Below are 23,935 nucleotides of genomic sequence, written 5' to 3'. Positions count from 1 at the left end.
GTTGCAGGCTTGTTGCCAAAACTCTTCAGCATACCCATAAACTCCCAACAATGTTTTTTTTTTTAATTATTATTTTTTTTTTAGAAAGCATGGTTTCCAAATGGAACCCCAAAATTTCTCTCAGCTCCAGTGGTGAACTTATGCTCATTGCGAATTGAGAAGGATCAGAAATCATCAGTAAGACAAAGTAATATCATTCACTGTGATGTTCAGCCAGTGAACAGCTTCGACTTCTTATGTGCTCAAGCTGCGCAGAAGCTGAAATATTGGACATTGGACAGCAGATTGTTACTCCATGGGAGCCTGGCAGCCCCGAGCTTGTAGGACCAGTTCTGCTGCTCAGACACATGCTCATCCGGGAATTTGAAATTGTAGTATGCTGCATGATCAGGTGTGTGTTTAGTTATATTTGGCGCTACAAAACACTGATTTAAGATGGTAAATTTTGGTACACAGTGATGAGCAACAGCCTCAAATGAGAAGTCTGTCAGTTTCCTTTGCTTCAGCCAGTCTCGTTTAGAGGCGTCTGGGCTGTTCAAGTACTTCAGACTCAGTTACAAAAAATGCAAGACCTGGGTTCCCAGTGGCGCAATGGTCTAAGCATTCACCCAGTTGTTGAGTGTCTGGAAGTTTGCATCCCAATTCCAGACAATACAAATTCCAGATCAATAGGGTGTAATTAGCCCTGTTCTCTTGGTGTGAAAGACAGACTTTCTTTCCCCTGTTGATTATTAGCATGCCACTAGCCAATCACCAAAAAATGGCAGTTAGCATTCTCTTCCAAGCACATTCAGCTACCCTGTAAAGCTGCCTGAGAAGCACTTTTTTTTTTTACCTGTCTCTGAGCAAGCATGTGTTAGCTTTAAACATTCCAGATTGATAGCTGTAATGTGACACCTGAAGATTTCTGCATGCAGCGAATGTTAATGATGGAATCTCATAAACTACTTCAGTTCCTGTTAAAGTCCTACAATTTACATTATCAGTTTGTGGAGAATATAAACTAATGTTACAGGGATCCTCTGATCATGATGGAGACTATTGGGGCAAAGCTGGGTGTTTCTCTGCTTCTTAGTGACATACAGATATTCAGGTTCTCTACAGACATGCAAATTTCAATAACTGATTTTTTTTCTTGTGTATTAATTGTATTGATTGCCAACCAAATCTTTTCAAAGTGCTGTTCATTCTGTGTCAAGGGGCTGTGTAACACACAGAAAGTGCTATCCACCCCCTTCCACATGCATGTGCTCACAGACACCCATGATTGGCTAGTGTCACTGTGATTGATAGGTGATATAGGTAATTGATAGAGTGTTCCAATTTTATTCTCTTGGACTCCTGGCTATGGATTGATTGCTATGGCATCATCAGGATTCAAGCTCACAATCTCTGGATGATAGGGCTTACACTTTCTGTTGTGCCACTTGGGAGCAAGAGGATTATTTTTATGCTCCAGGGTTTTACCACCTTTTGTACAGAATCTATACACAAGTTAAACACAAGAAGTATAAAATATTGTTTAAGGTTATTACTGACAATAAGGTTGTCAGTTTTGCTTAAATACATTGTTTCTATCGATTGAGCTGTGGAAAACATGAATGACATGGAAAATGACAACAGAAACTCACATTCACTCTGTCAACAATTACATTCACTCTGTCAACAATTACATTCACTCTGTCAACCAGCAGAGGGATTTCTCACTGTGGAAGCTGGTAGTCTTTAAAGAACCCTGGGCAAGGAACCAACTAGAGCTTGAACAAACAAATGCTGCTTTGTTCAGGTTTTCCAATCTCTACAGTTACTTCTTTTTTCCCCCCTCATTATCAGACATATTTAAGATAAATGCATGATGATGTATCGTAGGATGGAGATTTATTACCTGAGTATAAGAGCTCTGGCTCAGCAGATGGAGAAGAAACAGGAGTATGAAGCTTTTCTGGCAGATAACGAGCACAACCAAGCTGTTCACCCCCCTCTAGGAGCCATGGAGGTTGATGTCAAGACATGGCAACTAGACGAATTTATTGTTAACTGTGTTGTGGTACTGTTACTAATTCACTTAATTTTTTAATATAACTGATCATCTTGTTTTCTGACTGTCATTTTATTCATTTTTCTTTAACGTGATTGTGAGTAGGATGGTATTTCGTACATGTCCTGTTCTGTTTGTTTATGTGGAGCAGCTGCTCAGGCTGTTGGAGAGAACAAAAAGGACAGACTTGATCAGAGGAGGATAAACAGGGAAATGAGTGTGGTGATGTCAGAACAGGCCCAGCATGACACAGCCCTCCCCACAGGTACGCCATACACTGTTGTACTGTGCAGACTCATCAGAAAGCAGTTCCCACAACAGGAGGCTGGCAACTGAGCCTGGCTTTCACAGAAAGGAGCAGTCTAAACTTTGAGGGTATATATCCAGAAGCATGCAGTCAATTACCTAAATGTCTATATGCTTCATGGATTTCTTTGTATGTTCAGAATGTGGAGACAAGATAAACATGACAATAATAAAAGATTGTTTAAGGTTAACATGAAAACTTGTTATTTGTGCTTAAATACATTGTTGAGTTGTGTGTGTGTGTGTGTGTGTCTGTGTTTTTTGGGGTGGGGGCAATAGAAAGTGGAGAACGTCTAGTGGTCTAGTTGTTGAAAAAGAGAATGAAGGACAGATATAAAACACACACATATATTGATGCTAATATAACACTAAATGGAAAAACTAAAAATGGGAAATGAATAATATGTGATTTCTAATGACTAGGAGCTTAGAGGTAACACATCATGACTAGACGACGATGTTCCCCATGGTTCACCTGCAGGAGTGTGTGACTGACCCTGGCTGTGCTATGATGGACAGTGAGTATAGTAGCTACTTGCTTTACTTACAGTTCTACAAGCACCTATTACAACAGCATGGCGAGCTGTTCTATCAAGGAGACTCCTCACCTCTCCATTAATTCAGAGATCCTCTAATAAATTTTTATCTAATGCTCAAGGACATAAAAAAGTTCAAAACTACAATTGCAATCAAACAATCGCTACAATAAAGTATGCACAGTATGCCAGCGTACAGACACATATAATTCAAAGAAAGACTAATAACGATGTTATTGAAGGTAACTGTGGAATGATGGTTGAAGTTGTACGCCTCATGCCAATTATTAAGTTGCAAGAATAGCAGAGATGTGTCCTAGACTCTTCATGAATGCACAAAGTGGATGAAGTGCAGAACCAACTCTCCAGCATTGAGGCTACACTGTCAAAACATTCTTCTCCTTCAGGTGCTGACAGTGTCATTTATTTTTATCAAGCTGCACTTTCTATATTTCTATGTCTGCAGAATATAAGACACTATCCTCTAGCAGATATAGTAGTAGAAATACACTACATGGGGAAAAGTATGTGGACACCTGACCATTACACCCATATGGCTTTTTGAACATCCCATTCCAGATTTGTCCCCCTTTGCAGTTATAATAAACTTCACTTTTCTGTGAAGAATTTCTACAAGATTTTGGAGCATGGCTGTGGGGATTCATGTCCATTCAGTCACAGAGCATTAGCGAGGTCAGGCATTGATGTTGAGTGAAACGTACTGGTATGGACTCTCACTTAATCCCAAAATTTCACTTAATCCAAAAGGTGTTCAGTGGGGTTGAGGTCAGGTCTCTGTGCAGGCTACTTTAGTACTTCCACACCAACCTTGGCCAAACATACAGAAACATCCTATACAATTGCATGCTTCCAACTTTGTGGCAACAGTTTGGGGAAGAACTACATGTGGGTTTGGTGGTCTGGTTCCACATACTTTTGGCCATCTAGTGTATATCATCACCTGGTGACCATGTGTCATTCTGCATTTATGTGCATACACACACACACAGACACTAATTTCTTTAAAAAGTACTAATTAATAGATTTTATGTTTAAATAAATAACAATTTAAATAATAAATAAATGTAAATAAGTTTGACCAACAAAAGTGACAACATTTTTATTGACACTATATCTGAAGTCTCGGATATTGAGACCAATGACAAGCAAGAGAGACTTGTTTGAGAGAACAAAAACAAAACATTATAGAAATTCAGCTCTATCAAATTACATAAAAAAAAGAACTATGTCCAAAACTCTGAAAAGTCTAGAGACCTCTTAATGTTAATTAGATAGGTGAGAGGTAGAATTCTACATGTGAGCTATACATGGCTGATTTAACTCTTTTGGTGGTATTGTTAAGACGTTGATTGTAACTACTGATTGGAAGGTTGTGAGTTCAAATCCCAGCCCTGCCAAGCTGCCACCCTGGGCCCTTTACCAAGGCCTTAACCCTCAACTGCTCAGTTGTACAAATGAGAGCTCTGGATAAAAATGAGCTCTGGATAAGTGAGTCTGCCCAATGCCGTAAATGTAAATGGTGGCTTGCAGCACCTATGTTTGGAGACCACACACATGCTGTTACCCAATTCCAATTCTAGCACCTTGGATCATAAATAAAGTCATGCTTTCATTTATGTTATATACATCTTTTTCACCAGTTTCAGCTGAATTTCTACATATGAGCCAAAACTTTGTATAATTTGTTTAATACAGTTATGCAGATATGCATCCCATCTCATGTATGTAATGTATTTTTGATCAACGTACCACAGACAGTTTGTTTAATAAAGTGGCAAGACGTGTCAGGAGTTGTGCTAAATTAGGCTTGTATAAATGGACCACACAGTGTAATCATTAGTAGTGTAGTCATTATTAAAGCATCACTTCACTTTTTTGGGCCAAATCATACAATGACAACTGATGAATAGAATAATTTGTCCCATTGCCAGGAGTATCAGCACGAGCAGTCCTGATGAAGATTAGTCTGTTTCGTCTTAGCTCCTTAGCTCTGTGGGGTGAGACCTGTGGTATAGAGGTACGAGACTGTACCTGCCTGGATCTGAAAGGTCTGTCCCTGGATCTGAGTGCTGGGAATCTGCTCGCTGGTCTGGCTGATGGAGATTGGCTGGCCGGCTTGGCTGCTGATATGGATAGCACCTGTGTGACTCTGGTTGTGCTGCTCTCTAGGAGGCTCCTGTGTGGCAGAAAGCTGAGGCATAGCCTGCTGAATCACCTGCAGCTGCTGAGTGGGCCGTGAGCTAATTTGCAGCTGTTGTGGAGCTCCGTGCTGAACCTGAAAATGATCCATTGCCTCTTTAGTAAGTGTGATGACATGCATCTGCTCAGCTTGCTCGCTGCTCACCTGGCCTTCAACCACACTGATGGTCTGGATTTGTGCACTGGGGTCTAGTTCATCCTGAGTGACCAGAGCCAAGTTCTGGATATGTGCAGAGGGATGAGTAAGAAGGGTGAGGTTGGAATGGGTCTGGCCTGCTGCTGCCAGTTCCTCTGGCCCATTCTCAGCAGTGATAATGCTAATGCTGCCTGGCTTCTGGCCTGCCACCAGGTTAATATTGTCCACTTCACTGGTAACCACTAACTGGATCTCCTGCTCTGTGTGAGTGGGGAGCTGGTACTGCTGCAGCTCCAGGACATTGTGCATCTTCTCATCCCCGGCCATGGCCTCCACTGTGGTTAGTTGTGTGCCCTCCACATCTGGCCGCTCTTTGTTGTGAGTTTTAGTATGTGCTTTTAGATTGTCCAGACGGGTAAAAGAAAGACTACACACAGAGCACATGTAGGGCTTTTTCCCTGTGTGAGAGGCGACATGGCGTCTTCTGGCGCTAGGATCAGTGAAAGACTTGCTGCAGATGTTGCACACATATGGCTTTTCTCCTCTAAACAAGACAAGATTAAGAATAAGGAATACATCAAAATCATCACACATCAATGTTGATGCTGTAGCCGAATCAGATATTTCCAAAGAATAAAGAGGACAGTTTACCTGTGGATTCTGATGTGTGTCTGTAGGGTGCTCTTGGCAGTAAAACACTTTCCACAAATCTCACATGTAAAGGGTTTCTCACCTAAAACAACAAGTAAATACTGGCTGAATGTGAAATGTATCTCTGAATTAACTGTTAGTTGTTGGCCAGAATCTGAGGTAGCCTTTTGTGCTTCATGTCCCCCGTTTTTTTTTTTTTTTGGAATAGCAGATGAAACATTGACTCATGAACTCTAAGCAAATTGTGCATCTAGTCAATGGAAAAGTGAGCTAAAACGTACAGGAATGATTTAAAGATACCAGGATTGAAGCTGTTATTGCAGTGAGAAAAGGCTGTAAGTTATTGTAAGTTAATAGATAGAAATTATGCACGCCACTAGCTTTTTGTCTGGGAGTTTAAATGGAGTATTTTATTAAGTAAGTGTACTTATGGTAATGTACAGTTTAAACAGCAGTTATATTAGCTGTTAAAGGAATAGTTCACCCAAAACTGGAGTCACATGGATTACTTTTACGATAAAAAAAGCCTCTATGAACTTTTTTGAGCTTAAAAGTTTTGGTTACTGGACTGTAAGCAGAGGGACAGAAATCTCCCAGGTTTCATTAAAAATGTCTTCATTTATGTTCTGAAGATGTATGAAAGTCTTATGGATTTGGAACGACATGAGGGTGTGTAATTGCTGACAGAATTTTTATTTCGGGGTTAACTATCCCTTTAAGACTTGACTAAGAGTGTAATAAAGCATGCGCTTCATTACATTTGAGCCCTGTTGTCCTGTTACCTGTGTGTGTTCTCAGATGCTTCTTTAGTTGTGCTGCATCCTTAAACCTGTGGTGACAATGTGCACATTCAGGTAATGCTTTTCCGCTATGAACCCGGTAATGACTATTTAACTGCCTCTTCTGGCTGTAAGTTTTCCCACACTGGTCACAGCTAAAAGATTTCTTTTCTGAGAAAGAAAATAGAAATACACCAAAATATATGACAGGACCTAGAATGTAATGGCTATAAAAATGTACGCTTATGAAAATTCCCAGCAACTTTCCATACCTGCATGCAGGTTCATATGTTCCTGCAGGGAGTGCTTTGTGGAGAGAGCTTTAGAGCAAATGTTGCACACATATGGCTTCTCTCCAGTGTGCATGCGCTGATGAACTAAAAGAGTGTGTTTCTGTGTAAAGCAGTTCCCACAAACATGGCACCGGAAGGGTTTTTCTCCTGCACAAGAACCATAAAAAAGATATCATAGAGGGTCATTGAATATACACACGCATTAGCAACTGACACCATTAAACTCAGTTTACATATTCACCTGTATGAGTTCGCTGATGTATTTTTAAAAACAGGTGGTTTTTAAAAACTTTGCCGCAGTCATCACAGCGTGGTTCTGTGGCTGGGTATTTCCTCTTTCTGCCCCTCTTTCCCAGCACTCTTCCCTCACTAATTTCATCTCCTAGCCTATAGCTTTTTAGTTTCACCGGCTGCCTTATTTGGCGCTTGCCATGCCGAGGTATGTCTTCGCTTGGGTCATAATCAGCGTCATCTGAGTCATTGAGAACGGAATAAGAGTTGCGTGTAGGTTCTGTGGATTCTGGAGAGGCCACAGAGAAATCCACTGTAGTTTTAGCAGGTTCATCATGAAGTCTGTTTTCATTTTTACTTGATTCCTGAGGGAGTAGTACTAATCCTGGTACTGAAGGGTTAGTGTTTTTCCTTGGTCGTCCCCTTCTGCGTTTGGAAGGGGTTTCATTTGTGCTTGTGTCACCATCACCTACTTCTGAGCAGACATTTGGTGCTGAGGCTGTGCTGCTCAAGTCTGCATGAGCTTTGACTAACTCACTTATTTCTAGCAAGCGGGCCACGTCAAGCAGCTGCTCGGAGCTGCTCTCCTCCACTGACACATTGGCACTGTAGATGAACTCGAGCACAGATGCAAAGGTCTTTGCATCCATGCCATCCAGCCTATATACAGTCTGACAGGCCTGGTCTTCAGCAGTGAACATTAAAGAGAAATATTCGCTGCTCGCAGCCAGCAGAGCCTTATGTGCCTTAAAATGCACATCTTCTACAATGAGGGTTATATCACAAAGCATTTGTCTTTTCCTCAGCGTATCAAATTTATAAAGGATTGTGTCCTTATGTGATTTGGAATGAAAGGTCAGCAAGCTGGGAGCGTGAGTCTGTGTTCGCTCTGACATTCTGCTTTGTGTGGCAACCTATAAAAATGACAGGAAGGTATCATCAGCCACAGACATTATTGTTATACAAGATATTTTCAATGTATGGCGGTCATTTAATAGAGGATCAGTGGCACAGTTTTTACAATGCTTATAACATCTGAGCCTTCATGTGATTAAAATTTTGTACCAAACATCCATCCATCCATTTTCCGTGCGGCTTATCAAACACAGGGTCGCAGGAGAGCCTGGAGCCTATCTTATTGACCTCGGGGCACAAGGCAGGGCACACTACAGACAGCTTGGAAATGCCAATTAGCCTACGACGTATGTCTTGGACTGGAAGAGGAAACCAAGGTACACAGAGGAAACCCCAGAGGCATGGGGAGAACACTCAACCCTGGAGGTGTGAGGAAAACATGCTAATCAATAAGCCACCGTTTTGTTTTGTTTTTGAAAAGCCCAACATAAACTGGTAAAAACTAAATATACTGCATCTAGAGATACAAAAACAAACAAACAAACGATGCCAAGTTTTTCACTAACTAGGTTAGCAAGAAATGGGAGCTGGGTCCGGCCCTTTCCCAAACACTTCCCTTAAAACCAAGCACTCATCTTACTTTGGGTTTAGCTTCATCAGTCACTAGCATCCATGTAGGAAAATGAAGCTGCATGGTGTGTCAAAAAAATGTGGACTATTTCCCACTTCTTGGTGCAAGGATATATATATATATATATATATATATATATATATATATATATATATATATATATATATATATATATATAAATAAAACTTTATTAAAGGCTAACGCCCTCATGTTCATTGTCGCCTATGAGCGCGCTGCACCAATAGGGAACACACACTTTCTCGCGTAAACATTTAGCGTTACACGATACTGTGAGAAAAGGGGGTACGGTTCCTGAACCGTGCTCCACTGTCGAATAAATTATATGGTTTTATCGTGGTTCATTTAGCGTCTATTTCTTCAGGTCTGGCAGAAAGTGGACTATTCCATCTCCACCTATTTCTAGGTGAGAACCCCAGCTCTCTATTTCATATATCAGTGTCTCAGTTCTCTTCTACAATGTAGCGATAAACGCTATAACATACTGACTGTCATGTGAGCGCCATATTAACCAAGCAAAGGATTTCTGGTTTGTCTTCATGCAAAATCTCGCTATACACTTCTGTAAACAGCAGCGAAACAGTACATAATATACACTGACCTTTTGTGCATTTATTTATTTATTTATTTATTTATTTACACACATTAAAAACATGGCAAGGACATTGCTGTAACCCTACATACAAAGCTTCCAGGACCTTACCTTAAACGGATCACGTCAACAGTCGTAATATCGCGAGATTTCCAATTATAGTTCCAACAACGGATACTGATGCCCTCTTGTGGCATGTGTTATTATTCTGTACCCAGCTAATAAAATAACACTAACCGTAGTGAGTTGGTTTTAGATGTTTTCATTTTATTCACTTGAAACTTATTTTACTGAAAAGGGGAAACAAAAACAACGTTCAGATATTTTCATTTGAAAGTAGCTATCTAATGTCCTACAATAAAGCGACCGAAATTTGTTTACCATACGAAAGCCTTCACATATACACTCATGAAGCACTTTATTAGGAACACTTGTACACCTACTGATCCATGCAGTTATCTAATCAGCCAGTGTGTTTCAGCGGTGCAGTGCATAAAATATACGGGCATTATGAGAGCTGTGAAGTAAATCCCCAACGGTCAGTGACATCAACAACCTCCACAGGGCAGGGGTGAAGGTATCATAATCCACCACTTGATGAAGACTTTGAGAGCAGAAATATAGAGGCCATACCACAAGATGCATATCACTCATCAGCAGTAAGAATCGGAAAGCCAGATTGGAATTCATAAAGAAATACAGATATGAGCCACAAAAGTTCTGGAACCAAAATTAACCTCAATTTAATAGGAACACCTGTACACCTGCTCATTTATGGCATTATCCAACCAGCCAATCATGTGGCCGCAGCACAGTTGGATGGTTGTTTGTGCCTGAAGGGCTGGTTTGAGTATTTCAGAAATCTCCTGGGAATTTCACACATGGCAGTCAACAGAGTTTACAGAGAATGGTGCAGAAAACAAAAAACATCCTGCATACATAGGGTCCTTCTTTTTTTGCAATCCCCATGATTTGTTCCATAATGTCTCATGATATTAAATTTCTTAATTACCGCAACAGTCTCTTGATATTCTAGGCACATGCATTTGCTAAAAAAAGAAGAAAGAATACAAATTACTCCCAAAACATACCAACACAAAAACTCCACATTATTGTCACCTGAAAATTTTAATGACATTTTCATATTTGACAGGTTACACATGCCATGTTTATTATAGGATATAAAGCATTAAGGACCTATAATTATGGAAAACTTTCAAAGCAAGTAGGTTCAGTTCAATTCAGTTTGATCCGTATAGTGCTTTTAACAATTGGCATTGTCCCAAAGCAGCTTTAGAGAAATTTGCTTTAAAATAAGATCTTGGTGGTCATGGATTGTTTTAAACCAGCCCAAAAATGCTATCAGTGGACTTGCTTTTTACATCTATAAACTTCTTCCAAAGCTAGCACAATACGGTGTTAGACCAATGACTGTATATACTGTACATGAGTGGACAACATGGTGCCACTGTCTCCCATTGTGTGGTTTTGAAGTATAAATTTGGTCGAATTGAAAGCCACCATCTCGATTGCGTTTATGTAGTAGGTAAGATTTGGAGCCAGAGTTTGCACAGTAGAGACCGTTCGAGCCGAGTCTGCACACAACAGATACTGCCTCTCGCCCCATTCATATTGGTAATGAACATGCCAGTTCTTCATGCTGTCCTCTGTAGAATGCTCTGTGCATAAGCAAACTTTTGGGTTGTACTGCTCAGGAACAGCGTTATAAATAAACGTTAACCACTGATTCCTATTTTTCGTCTGTTTTTGGAAGGCCAAACATATGGGTTTTGCTTTCGTATCGAAACCCACATTTTCGCCAACACTACAATTCACTGAAGCCTTGCCTTATTTCTTCACGCCTGCCATTGGGTGGCATTACGCTAATATTTCAAATTGTGATGTAGATGTTTGCGGAAGTAATATCTGGATTTCGATCGAGGCGATTTAGTCAGGTCTGGAGCAGTGTTCTCTGTTAGATAGAATAAATCCCTTTGTGGGAGACTATGAGCTTTGTAAATTTGCAGATGTTATACATGCGCAAAGAGATACATTACACAACAAAGGAAGAGGAAAACATTGAAAAGCATCTTATGACTCCTTTAATATTTAGATGTATATTTAGAATTCACACTGAAACGTAACTGTTACTTGACATGAATCACTGTCTAAGTGTATAAGAATGGCCTTCAATGTATATAAAAAAAGCAGACAGAAAAAAGTAGTAGATTCAAAAAATACATTCATTACTCTGTTACACAAAGGATGGTATAACCTGACAACATTGTCTAATTGCCAAACAATTCATATGCGCTCATTTCTCACCTCAGAGGTTACTTTCCCCTGACACAGCTAACCTAACCACTGACGGCAGCAATGGCTGATAAGAACAAGTTAATAAACAAAAATATAAATTAAAAAAAAAAAGTTGTGAATGACAAGATCAGTCCTGTTCTCATTTACAATAGGAACCAGAATGGTGAAGAAGCTTTATTTATTATTTTTAACACACATACTGTTAAATACGACAATACATAACCAGTTTTAATGATAAAGTCTTACATCTTTTCCAGCTAATATACTAGAAAGCAAAGCTATAATTTAAACAAATACACTGAAATAGGTGGGGGAGTGCACACAATGGGAAGATTTCCTATTTTAGTGTGGAGGTGTCTCTCTTTAATGATTATCTCAGCTTCGATCATGCCTATCATTGTGCCTTGCCGTTTATTTATTTATTTATATAAGCTTATTGCATAAGCCACAGTCCTGTTCCTAGAATGTAAGCTATAAATCATTGTGCAACCTTTTTGCTGTGCAGTGATATTGCTGAGGTGTGGGACGTGCATGAAGCAAGCAGGTATGGTAGTGGAGACCAAACTGTTGCTTTTATTAAAATAGCACAAGGGAAGCATTAACTTTTTCTGTCATGCATTTTACTGTTGAAACTTAACTGCACAATGTGCAACTTGACCTAAAATCTTAATAATCATTTTTCAGCTCTACAAGAAAAAGTGATCTTTGCTCTTAAGTTGTCTTGTAAACACACATTATAACGTATCAGAGGTTAACCTGTTCTAGTTTATGAGTCTGAATGAGTCCAGCAGGGAAAGGGTGAGCTTGCCAGAGCTTATATAACTTGGTTCCTAACCCTAGGCATTTTATCCATTGTTGCAGTAAAACTCCAGAATGAAGAAGGTGCAAGTTGTCGTAATTGGAGCAGGTGTGGTTGGGATGTCTACAGCCGTGTGTATAGCGGAGGCTTTGCCCTTCTGCACCGTCACTGTACTGGCTGAGAAATTCTCTCCAGACACCACTAGTGATGTAGCTGCTGGGATCCTTCTGCCCAAGGAGATTCAAGGTAGGAAGGACTGTTACTAAAACTAGGGAAATGTCCAAAACTATGCTCAGTGATGCACAATGTTGATCTCTCACCTTGTGAATGCACCAGGTGTTCCTCTGGAACGGCAGCAACGTTGGTTTAAAGGCACATTTGATCATCTGCTGACAATTACTGAATCACCACAGACCTCAGAAGCAGGAGTATTCATGAGTTCAGGGTATTGTATAAACCTATACTGCATCTGCTTATAAAGAGACGTTGTTCTATCAAATATACAGTTTACATGTACTACAGATTATGTTCTCTGATAAATCTAAATCTAATTTGTCCAGATACCAAATATTCAAAGAGGTCCCTAGTATCACAAAACCATACTGGGCTGATATTGTGTTTGGATTTCGGATTATGACGGATCGTGAGATGAAGAGATTCCCTAATTATAAGTTTGGTCAAGCTATAACGACTTTAAAGTGTGAAAGCCTCAGATATCTGCCATGGCTGGAGAAAAGGTAAATATTTCCTCTTTCCCCGTTATTCATTTAAAAAGAGTCGAGCGAAGGTCATAGGACAGAGCAGCAAAGCATACTTTAGAAATCCTCTTTAACATTAACTTCTGGAACCTTTTACTATAGTATGTCTGTTTTTCTGCCGTTTCTGTTATCTTTTGAATTCTATCCTGTTGTGTAATTGTCTGATAAGCGAGCTGTTAAATCTCTTTTCAATAAAAGGTTGACCAAAGCAGGTGGTCAGATGAAACGAGAGAAAGTGACCGACCTTCAGCAGCTTGCTCATAGCTACGATGTCATCGTCAACTGCTCAGGCCTCGGCTCCCGTTCTTTGGTGGGAGATGAGCAGGTCTACCCAGTACGTGGCCAGATTCTCAAAGTTCATGCTCCCTGGCTGAAGCATTTCATTCGTGTTATAGATGAAAATGACTACATCTACCCTGGCATCGACTACGTCACTCTGGGGGGTACACAGCAGGCGAATGATTGGCGTTTGGAGGTGGATAAGGATGATAGCAAGGGCATCATGGAGCGCTGCAGTAAGCTTGTACCAGCCCTAAGGACCGCCCAGGTGCTGGGAGAAAAGGTGGGACTGAGGCCTGGCAGGAGTAACCTGCGTCTAGAGAGAGAATGGCTGCAGGTTCAGGAGCGGCAGGTGCCACTGGTTCACAACTATGGCCATGGCTCCTGGGGCATCTCTCTGAGCTGGGGCAGTGCACTAGAGGCACTGGACTTGGTGAGGAGAAGTCTGCATGAGAAACCACCTCGTGCCAGACTGTGAATGCACAGAAATCATATAGACATAAGCTCCCTGGACAAAAAATGACTATACAATAGGGGTTTCCAAACTTTTTTTAAAGGGTGCCAGATTAGACTACATTAAAAATATATATATATATAGGAGTTGAGTGGAGGCATAAGTATTAGAAGTGCAAGAAATTACACAAGCAACTCATTTTTTCTCCACAGACTAGGTGTGCAGCTCAGCTAGAGCTCGTAGGTTTACACTTTCATTTCATTAACATTTATGGCATTTGCATCAAATAAAACCTCAGAGCTTGGCCAACAACTGAAAATCAAGTTTTACAAGTTTATTAACTTACATTCATTCAGGTGCAGTACCTATTGACACTTTAAAATATTTGTGGATGTGTGCTCTTAGTGGATGCCATTATATTTTAGCTGGGGAGCTAAAAATATCATTATATTCACTGACCAAATTCATCAAATTAATCTAATCCAATAGCTGTAGTATTGAGAGAACTTGCAGCAAACTATGAACTAACACAATTATTAAAAATGATGTAATTGTTTTTTAGTTTAGCTATCGCCTGTGATTCCTTTTACATTTGCTAAGTTTAAGTGATTTATACGTGCAACAGCTAGAATTATATTAATAACATAAATTTGCACTATGCTTATTGGTTATATAGAGCACTATAGGCTTATGTGCTCAAGTGTAATTATTATAATTATTTTAATAAACATATTTTTTGATTAACAAACTTTATCTCGTTGGATTTTGTCTAAAAACAGAGACAGAAACAGAGGTTGCCAAGTAGTAGCTGCTTGTTAGAACTTGCAGGAGAATCACAGCCTGCTGGAAATTAGAGAAAGAAAGTAAAGGAAAGCTTGTGTCCTTATGGACATTTTTGTCTTTTTCATTTTTGTATTTTTTTAAATCATTTTGTCTGTGTTAATGCAAACAGCATAAATTTTGCAAAAGTTGTGTATTTTTATTGGAATTTTAATCTCTCACCCTCATTTGCTTTCATAAATCTACTGTAGGTACACAAAATAGCTACACTCAGGACCTTAAGGACAAAAATGTTCCCATTGAAACCCATTCAAACTGCAATATTTAATCCCAGTGACTTTTAAGCATAAAATCCTGCATTCTGTGTTAATAGGCTTTTATTTTGTTGACAAGGTTTCAAAACATTGAATTAAAAAAAAAAATCTGCAATGTGTAGTATTTTCTCAGATTTAGCCTATGGGGAAAAGACATGTTTTTCCTTTTTTTCTGATTCTATTGTATTATAGAGCACTGCAGACCAACTGAATAAATGACGCAGCTATAATAGTGTGGATGTGTTTGTATGGGTATCAGAGTTCTGGTTTGGTATGTGTGTACTGAAAATTTTGTGTGTGTGTGTGTGTGTGTGTGAGAACAGTTTGAAAGAAAGAAATTATATTGTACTGGAAATCACAAACCCCACGCCATGTATACGAGACAAAAGAGGTTGCTGAGCTTTGAAGATTTTTTGAATTATGTAAAGAAACCAGTTAAAATTCTTAAAATTAATGAATGTTTGGGAGTTATGATTAGAACTGATGCTGGTTAAAAAAAAATCAATGTCAGTGAAAGTGGAAAAAAATATTAATATATTTTGGAGTTTTTGGACATGGACGTTTTTGCCTTCTATGGACCTATGTGTAACTTTTTTTTTTTTATTGACGCGCAAGGGTTAAGAAGGAGAACGAGGAACTTGTAGAACATAGATAGAAGAAGGAATTTCACAGTTTGGTGATGAGAATCATAAGATACAGAGGACAGAAAAGGAAACTGCTTGGCTGATGCTAATTGAGTAGTTAACAAGAAAGGTTGTGTGAAACTGAAAGGAAAAAGAGAACAAGGCAAATATGGCAGAAGACAAGCATAAAATCGAACAGAGTGCCAAGAGGAGACAGATGACGATGAAAGATGATGCAAAGAAGAGATTTGTCAAGTCCATGATGTGCCATAAGGAGTACAAGTATTGCAGATAGACAGATTAAAGGAGCGAGACAAATGGAGGTGGCATTCTACATATTCAATTTCGACACCTCCCAATCAAACAGGAACAGAGATGCTGGCAAGGAAAGGGATCATGGTCAGAGGAGGCCATTGCATATAAAATCACGTACCTTTGATTTTGCAATGCAACTTAAGGAAAAAGGCCATTAATACTGAAAATCTTTGGGTGATACTTATTTCTGGGGAGTGTTTTAGGTGTTCACTTATTGTATTGGATCTCATATTGACACATATATATACATATATATATATATATATATATATATATACACACATACAGTATCTCACAAAAGTGAGTACACCCCTCACAATTTTGTAAATATTTGATTATATCTTTTCATGTGACAACACTGAAGAAATGACATTTTGCTACAATGCAAAGTAGTGAGTGTACAGCTTGTATAATTGTAAATTTGCTGTCCCCTCAAAATAACTCGACACACTGCCATTAATGTCTAAACCGATGGCAACAAAAGTGAGTATACCCCTAAGTGAAAATGTCCAAATTGGGCCCAATTAGCCATTTTCCCTCCCCGGTGTCATGTGACTTGTTAGTGTTACAAGGTCTCAGGTGTGAATGGGGAGCAGGTGTGTTAAATTTGGTGGCATCGCTCTCACACTCCCTCATACTGGTCACTGGAAGTTCAACATGGCACCTCATGGCAAAGAACTCTCTGAAGATCTGAATAAAAGAATTGTTGCTCTACATAAAGATGGCCTAAGCTAAAAGAAGATTGCGAAGACCCTGACACTGAGCTGCCGCACGGTGGCCAAGACCATACAGCGGTTTAACAGGACAGGTTCCACTCAGAACAGGCCTCACCATGGTCGACCAAAGAAGTTGAGTGCACATGTTCAGCGTCATATCCAGGGGTTGTCTTTGGGAAATAGACGTGTGAGTGCTGCCAGCATTGCTGCAGAGGTTGAAGGGGTGGAGGGTCAGTCCGTCAGTACTCAGACTATACGCCACATACTGCATCAAATTGATCTGCATGGCTGTTGTCCCAGAAGGAAGCCTCTTCTAAAGATGATGCACAAGAAAGCCCACAAACAGTTTGCTGAAGACAAGCAGACTAAGGACATGGATTACTGGAACCATGTCCTGTGGTCTAATGAGACCAAGATGAACTTATTTGGTTCAGATGGTGTCAAGCGTGTGTGGCGGCAACCAGGTGTGGAGTACAAAGACAAGTGTGTGTTGCCTACAGTCAAGCATGGTGGTGGGAGTGTCATGGTCTGGGGCTGCATGAGTGCTGCCGGCACTGGGGAGCTACAGTTCATTGAGGGAACCATGAATGCCAACATGTACTGTGACATACCGAAGCAGAGCATGATCAGTATACAGTATTCCAGCATGATAACGACCCCAAACACACCTCTAAGATTACCACTGCCTTGCTAAAGAAGCTGAGGGTGAAGGTGATGGACTGGCCAAGCATGTCTCCAGACCAAAACCCTATTGAGCATTTGTGGGGCATCCTCAAACGGAAGGTGGAGGAGCACAAGGTCTCTAACACCCACCAGCTCCGTGATCTCGTCATGGAGGAGTGGAAGAGGACTCCAGTGGCAACCTGTGAAGCTCTGGTGAACTCCATGCCCAAGAGGGTTAAGGCAGTGCTGGAAAATAATGGTGGCCACACAAAATATTGACTTTGGGCCCAATTTGAACATTTTCACTTAGGGGTGTACTCACTTTTGTTGCCAGCAATTTAGACATTAATGGCAGTATGTTGAGTTATTTTGAGGGGACAGCAAATTTACACTGTTATACAAGCTGTACACTCACTACTTTACATTGTAGCAAAGTGTCATTTCTTCAGTGTTGTCACATGAAAAGATATAATCAAATATTTACAAAAATGTGAGGGGCGTACTCACTTTTGTGAGATACTGTGTGTGTGTGTGTGTGTGTGTATATATATATATATATATATATATATATATATATATATATATATATATATATATATATATATATATATATATTTTTCTTGAATCAGATTGGCTAAAATCAGTGTTTCAGTGTTTTGTTTTTTGTAGCTAACTCCTAACGTTCAACCTGGACACGGAAATATCCTAATCTAAAAATCCCTTTATTTATGGTTAAATAAATCATAAGACTTCATGATTGTTGCTTTTATTATTATTATTATTATTATTATTATTATTATGTTCTTCCCAAGAAGTTTAAGTCCATTTGTATAATCTACACACAAGACCATTAAAGCCATTTCAGAGAATTAAAGTATGTAATGACACGATGCAGAGAGTATCTTTGAATACACCCTGTAACAATGAAAAAAATAAATATTTACCTTGATAAACAGTTTTTTGAGAAAATATATAGGAAAAAAAAATTGACAATGGACAGCATGCAGTCACAAACATGTATGGAAAAAAGACATCCATACCCTTGTCTTTTACAACAAGTAACAGGAATATTTGAATACTTATATTTGAAAATTGTTTATAAATTTCAGTAGCAAAGAAGGGTGTGACCCTCAATTTCAATTTAATACACAGAAAATGTATGGATTCTTCTTCTCATGGTCTTACATACAGGACTCAATTCAAAGTGTTTAAACTGAAACTTAAAGACGCAAACCAGAGGAATTATTTAAGAAAAAATAAATTGCGCAGGGTTTCACTGGAATTGAGAACCACTGACCTAGTCGTTTCATAATAAAGCCAAGATTTCAGGTAGCTTTAATCACAATCTTCATTTTTCAAGGTGAGACTAAACACATTTTAAAACAAATGCAAATTCACAAGTCATCATAGAGAGCTCCTATTTTATACTTACACTTGAAAGGCAGCAGTCGTACTTCACAATGAATCACATTCATCACATTCTAATTTACAAGTAGCATGATTTATAGATTTAAAAAGTTTCCAAGATGCTGATCTGGTGCTGGATAAATACAAGTACTGAATTAATTGTATTATATATAACCATGGGGGAGGGGAAAATGACAGATTCAGAGAAAGCATGTATCTGATTTCACAAATCTATTTTTCCTATTAAAATGTTAAACAAGGGCTGGGCCACGTCAGGATATCATAGTGATATTGGCATCACAGTATCTTTTATATATTTTTAAAACTACAAACTGATTAGAAGCAGCAGCCTCAGTTAAAACTTTGTACCGAATATTTTAAAATAGTAAAATGTTAAAATTGAATGACAGAAATTGTACTTTTTCTTTCCTTCTTTTCAGTGTTAAATAATTTCTTCTTTTTTTGGAAAATAAATAAAATTATCACCTAGCTCAATATTTCACAGGTTTTTAATTAAAACACAATGCTACTGTTTTGCTGGCAGTTTGTCAGCAAATGGAAATTCTTATACATACGTTTATCATAGAAATGTCTTCAGGTATTGCGGTATATTTTTTGTCATATTGCTTGCCTCTAATTAAAACCGCATTCTGAAAAGAAGTTCAATCTTAAATTGGCTCCAGTAACACTTGAAAAGTGTACAGATTTCTTTCATGACAGTCAGTAACATTCTTCCTTCATTCAAACATTTAGGCATCAGCCCTTATACACATTTGCATCCTTCATGGCTGTGACTGCTGCTGTAGTCTGGTGATCTGCTAGGTGATCAGACAGTTGATCGATCAAGCATCTGTGCCAGAGAGCAACAGATGACAACATGACGGCTTGGGATCCAGCATTAAAGTCAAAGAATTAGAGCTTTATACAAATCTCTGATAATCCTCTCAGTGGGATCTGAGGAATAAAAGAAATTAAGATCAGAATGAAGAACATTTGAGTAATTTACTTTATGTAAGATGTGAAAAGTCACATATTACACTCACTGCCATACGGTGCTGTTTGCGAAGCAGCTGGATTCTGGTCTGATCCATTACTGTGGCAATATCCCCCAAAGGCTTGTCCAAATCTTCAGAGTATCTTTGAATGAGGGAGAACGGGACTCTGTAACGGCCATGCTGGAAAGAAAGGTAAGAAATGTATACAGCTAAATTACATACAAACTGCTCAGGTGCAGATTCATGACAATCCGTTCATTAAATATGCAATCATATACGTACATAAAATAACTCATTGTATACACATTATTGTCATGGTTGATTGGCTGAACCATTGGACTGAATGCTTGATTCTGCTTGGTCAGAAAGTGTTGATTAATTTTCTATAACAGCAAAGCTCAAAGCTCTATTAGCGCTGGCTGGCTGTAAGGTTTAAATGAATGCACTCGTTTTAATACATCGTCGTTTCTATAGCAACAGCTCATTCACAGGGATTTGTAGAGCAGATTTAGCATTTTTGGAAGGAGTCTCCAGTGTCAGCACTAGTAACAGAGGAAAAGCTGTAACTTTACATTTTACAGTCTCTTGGTAACAAGACAAGTTGTGTTTTTGTCTTAAATTCAAGAGAGACAAAAGAGAGGCTGATGAAGAAATGACTTTATAACAGCGGTTATAATGTAAGTGATGGGACCTAACTTTCTATAACAGTACAGCCCGGAATATTTGATTATTTATGCATTAATTTATTATTTATACATTCTATTATTTATACATGGATGGCTGTGGCTCAGGTGGTAGAGTGGGTTGTCCACAAATCGTAGGGTTGGCGGTTCAACTCCCAGCCCACATGACTCCACATGCCGAAGTGTCCTTGGGCAAGACACTGAACCCCAAGTTGCTCCCGATGGCAAGCTAGCACCTTGCATGGCAGCTCTGCTACCACTGGGTGTGAGTATGGGTGAATGGGTCAAAGCACTTTGGATGAAAGTCCAAAATATGTGCAGACGATTTACCATTTACATTATATGCACAACAAAGATGTGAGAACCCAGGTTAATTCATAATGTCCATATAAAAGCAGCCCTGCTATTAGAAAAGGTCAGTTGTGAAAGTGGCCACTGGAAACAGAGCAGGATTGTACATAGTGGAAGACAAACAGTCAATTATCTTCTGTTAAGTTAGTGGTGATAAGGAGGAACTGATTAAATATACAACTGGCAGTCACAACTTGAGTATCTAATCAATGAAGATATGGATGGAGTGGTATGGAGATAATCAAAGATGTTTGGATTACTACCACAATGGCAATATAAAAGACCTAATTCCAACAACACCCTTACCAAATATTGATGCAGGTATAATAGAGCATAAAACATGATCAATTCCTGAATGTTATGAAATACCTTGTCAGAATAGGGCTCCTCTGTGAGGTCTATACCATCCAAGATCAGCTTCTCCTCTACAAGTGACTCCAGATTAGGTGATCGAGCATGCTGCACTTTCTTTCCAAGTCTGTGGATAAAAGGTTTGCTGGACTTGGGAATACCAGAGGCAGGGTCTGATTTGTGTGACACCAAGGTGGATTGGAACACGTGTTTGTTGTCAGGGTTTGTTGTCTCTTTGTCATTTACAAATGGCGGTGGAAGAGGTTTAGGAGGAATTGGTGGTTTTATGCGAGGTGGGTATAAGGGAGGATCTGATGGAGAGGTTTCAGCACTATCTACAGGTACATCCTCACTCTCCACATCTGTGGAGGAGTCAACAGAAGGGAAAGTTAGCTCATCTCCTGTGCCTAGCTCTTCAGATTCATCCTCTTGATTGGAACATGCCTGACACATTATAGCTTCATTCTGCTCAGCAGCGCTGCACCTCTGCAGCAAAGCATCAGGTTCTACTGATTGAATGGGCGTCAAGTTTTCTGGGTTGTAGGGCTCCTTCATGTGGAGGATCCGATAATCCAATGAAAGAGAACGTTTCCACAAGCCTTGGGGTACAGGGATGCAAGGCAGCTCATCATAGCTCTGACTGAGGGGCTTTATGCTGAGCAAGGAGCGGTTTGCCCCTAAGTGAACAGCTTTGATGGAGGTTATCTGGAAAGGTGGCAGGAGAGACTGTGGATCCTGCCTGCTGCTGGACTGGCTGAGAGGAGGAGTGGGATACTCAGGAGATGGGAGGTGACTGGACTCAAAGCCTGATGAAGACCTGCTTAAATGAGATGTCTTTTTGCCTTTCCCTAAAAAAAAGAGCCATGCAACATGTGACTTACACACCAACATGAACAATATTTAAATCAGTATGCAGAAGAGATTACTAAATGGAAATAATACCGAGTTCTCCATGCAAACACTTGACATGAGAGATAGCATGCCTTCACACATACAGCAGATGGCACAAAAACAAAGCGAATGGAAACAGGCAGAAAAAAAAGCAGACAGTCCAGACAAGTATGTTACAGCCGTTTATTCTGTAGCCTCTATTATAACTGGTCAAGGACAAACTAAGAAAGCATGTGTATATATATATTTTTCCCCAGTTAAGACAGTTTCTTCTGTTCAGAGATGCATTTTAATATATAGATTTTTTTGCAATTGTCATGATTAGACCACATTTTCCAAGTAATTTCTGTAAATATATCGATTTTATGCTTCTTTTTTTTACGTTGCATATAATAGAGCTTTGAGGCACATATTATACTGTGCAAATTATATTAGATGTTTAATAGAAAAATATACACAGACAAACAGAACAATTTCAAAAATACAAGCATGGAAAATATGCTCCAAAGTGGCGACTGACATTTACAAGAGCACGTCAGAATCACTTTTGTTTTATAGAACTAAATGAAAGCAAAAGACTAAAATGATAATCATAATTCCAAGTTCTAACAATAACTACTGCCAGCTAAGCAGTTAACTACAACTTTGTCACACTTTTGGTTCAACACAATTTTAGCCAAACACAAAACCATTGCTGTTCATGGCCATAACAGAACAGATGGAACAGCAAGATAGATGCAAAGCCATCACTTCCTTGTACACGATGAACAAGATGAGACGGAATGTACTGGTCCTTTGAGTTTTTGATGGAGAATATGATTGACATGTCTGTGGACAAACACTATGCAGAAGGCAAAGACTTGCGGAGGGCCGAGAGAAAGATAGAGGTCGGCCCTCGGAGCAGAGGAAAACAAAGTGAGCAAGAGAAAGTGTAGAGATGGTGGCGAGATGAATGGCCAGAGTGTGCTTATCACAAACACTGTTCAGACACGTCAGTTTGTTTTGCTCAACTCTGGAGCATGCAGACACTGGCAGCCCACAGAGAAAATGAGTAGTGCGGCTGGAGAGAATCACGGGCGAGGAAAGCTGTTATTACCATTCTCCAGATTCTCATTGCTCTCATAGCAACCAGAGTCGCGTGGAGAATCTCTTGAAGGAGCTGATATCTCTGGCTGAACCTTATCCTCTGGGTCTACTGAGGAGCCACCATTCTCGGGGTCACTGTTAACTAGGATCACATACACACAACAGAGGAAAATGACATGTTTTCACATACATCTCTCTTAACATACAGTAGGTACGCTTTGTGTATGTGTGCGCATCTCTAGCTGCTGGTCCACTCACTGTCGTACTCCTGCAGCAGCTCCACTGCAGTCAGCAACACTGCTCTGTGCTGTGGGTCTCTGATGTTCAACTCGTCCAGGTCCTCTTCTTCCAGCAACTTAAACGTTTCTAGATCCTCATATCCATTAAATAGGAATGTGGGCATGTGCTCCTATAGAAACAGACAGCATAGGAAGATTTAAAAAAAAGACTGAACTTTAACAGGAACCTGACTTTACTATGGACTTTTACAGCATGTTTTGGTACTTGTAACTGTCATTACTTTGAGTTCGATGCGCTCTAGAAGCTCCTCCACAGAGGTGGGTTTGGGAGGCCGACTCTTCCTTCTCTTTCTGATGCTGCACTTGGGCTTTTCGCATTCCTCACTCAGCACGTCCACATAGATGAACTTAAAGGTGCCCACCTTGTTATTCAGAAGGCCCATCCATGTACCCATTGGAGGCTTACTGATTATGTCTATAACGTCCCCTCTCTGGAAAATCGTGATCATACATGTTGGCTTAAAGCACACATACCATCATGCAACATAACAACATTACTGCATTAACTAGTACATGTTAGATTTATTACAAATTATTTAATTATATTATGTATATGGAATAAACATCAA

The 23,935-nt window shown here is 39.5% G+C and overlaps 4 protein-coding genes across 6 annotated transcripts in view; 2 read left to right on the top strand and 2 right to left on the bottom strand.

The window, feature by feature from the left end:
- si:ch73-242m19.1 (uncharacterized) lies at positions 1-3,446 on the top strand. The gene is made up of 3 exons (XM_053633029.1): positions 1-391; positions 1,870-2,047; positions 2,190-3,446. The coding sequence occupies exons 1-3, from the start codon at positions 237-239 to the stop codon at positions 2,241-2,243; spliced, it is 387 nt and encodes a 128-aa protein (XP_053489004.1). The 5' UTR covers positions 1-236; the 3' UTR covers positions 2,244-3,446.
- A 534-nt stretch (positions 3,447-3,980) lies between these two features.
- On the bottom strand, positions 3,981-9,406 carry zbtb24 (zinc finger and BTB domain containing 24). The gene is made up of 6 exons (XM_053633427.1): positions 9,398-9,406; positions 7,201-8,104; positions 6,939-7,106; positions 6,670-6,837; positions 5,888-5,969; positions 3,981-5,780 (listed from the first exon to the last, which is right to left on the bottom strand). The coding sequence occupies exons 2-6, from the start codon at positions 8,084-8,086 to the stop codon at positions 4,886-4,888; spliced, it is 2,199 nt and encodes a 732-aa protein (XP_053489402.1). The 5' UTR covers positions 8,087-8,104; positions 9,398-9,406; the 3' UTR covers positions 3,981-4,885.
- On the top strand, positions 8,927-16,099 carry ddo (D-aspartate oxidase). Of its 2 annotated transcripts, XM_053633429.1 has the most exons (6): positions 8,927-9,100; positions 12,108-12,146; positions 12,464-12,647; positions 12,738-12,846; positions 12,962-13,138; positions 13,358-16,099. In XM_053633429.1, exons 3-6 carry the CDS (start codon positions 12,476-12,478, stop codon positions 13,914-13,916), a joined length of 1,017 nt encoding a protein of 338 aa, XP_053489404.1. In that variant the 5' UTR covers positions 8,927-9,100; positions 12,108-12,146; positions 12,464-12,475; the 3' UTR covers positions 13,917-16,099. The 2 variants fall into 2 exon arrangements, with proteins under 2 accessions (XP_053489404.1, XP_053489403.1); XM_053633428.1 differs by lacking the exon at positions 12,108-12,146 and having other exon boundaries at positions 8,929-9,100.
- A 1,818-nt stretch (positions 16,100-17,917) lies between these two features.
- The window catches only part of sash1b (SAM and SH3 domain containing 1b), a 76,124-nt gene continuing 70,106 nt past the window's right edge, over positions 17,918-23,935 (bottom strand). For both annotated transcript variants that reach the window (XM_053632628.1, XM_053632629.1), the window contains exons 15-20: positions 23,588-23,797; positions 23,326-23,476; positions 23,078-23,209; positions 21,109-21,938; positions 19,754-19,885; positions 17,918-19,664 (exon numbers count right to left, since the gene is read on the bottom strand). In XM_053632628.1, coding sequence (XP_053488603.1) covers positions 19,623-19,664; positions 19,754-19,885; positions 21,109-21,938; positions 23,078-23,209; positions 23,326-23,476; positions 23,588-23,797 — 1,497 coding nt within the window. In that variant the 3' untranslated portion in view covers positions 17,918-19,622. The remainder of the gene's footprint in view (positions 19,665-19,753; positions 19,886-21,108; positions 21,939-23,077; positions 23,210-23,325; positions 23,477-23,587; positions 23,798-23,935) is intronic.

The sequence above is a fragment of the Ictalurus furcatus genome, chromosome 9, assembly GCF_023375685.1.
Source record: "Ictalurus furcatus strain D&B chromosome 9, Billie_1.0, whole genome shotgun sequence".
Taxonomy (NCBI): Eukaryota; Metazoa; Chordata; class Actinopteri; order Siluriformes; family Ictaluridae; genus Ictalurus; species Ictalurus furcatus.
The sequence above is the reverse complement of the archived record's forward strand: the minus strand, read 5'-3'. Positions and strand labels throughout refer to the sequence as shown.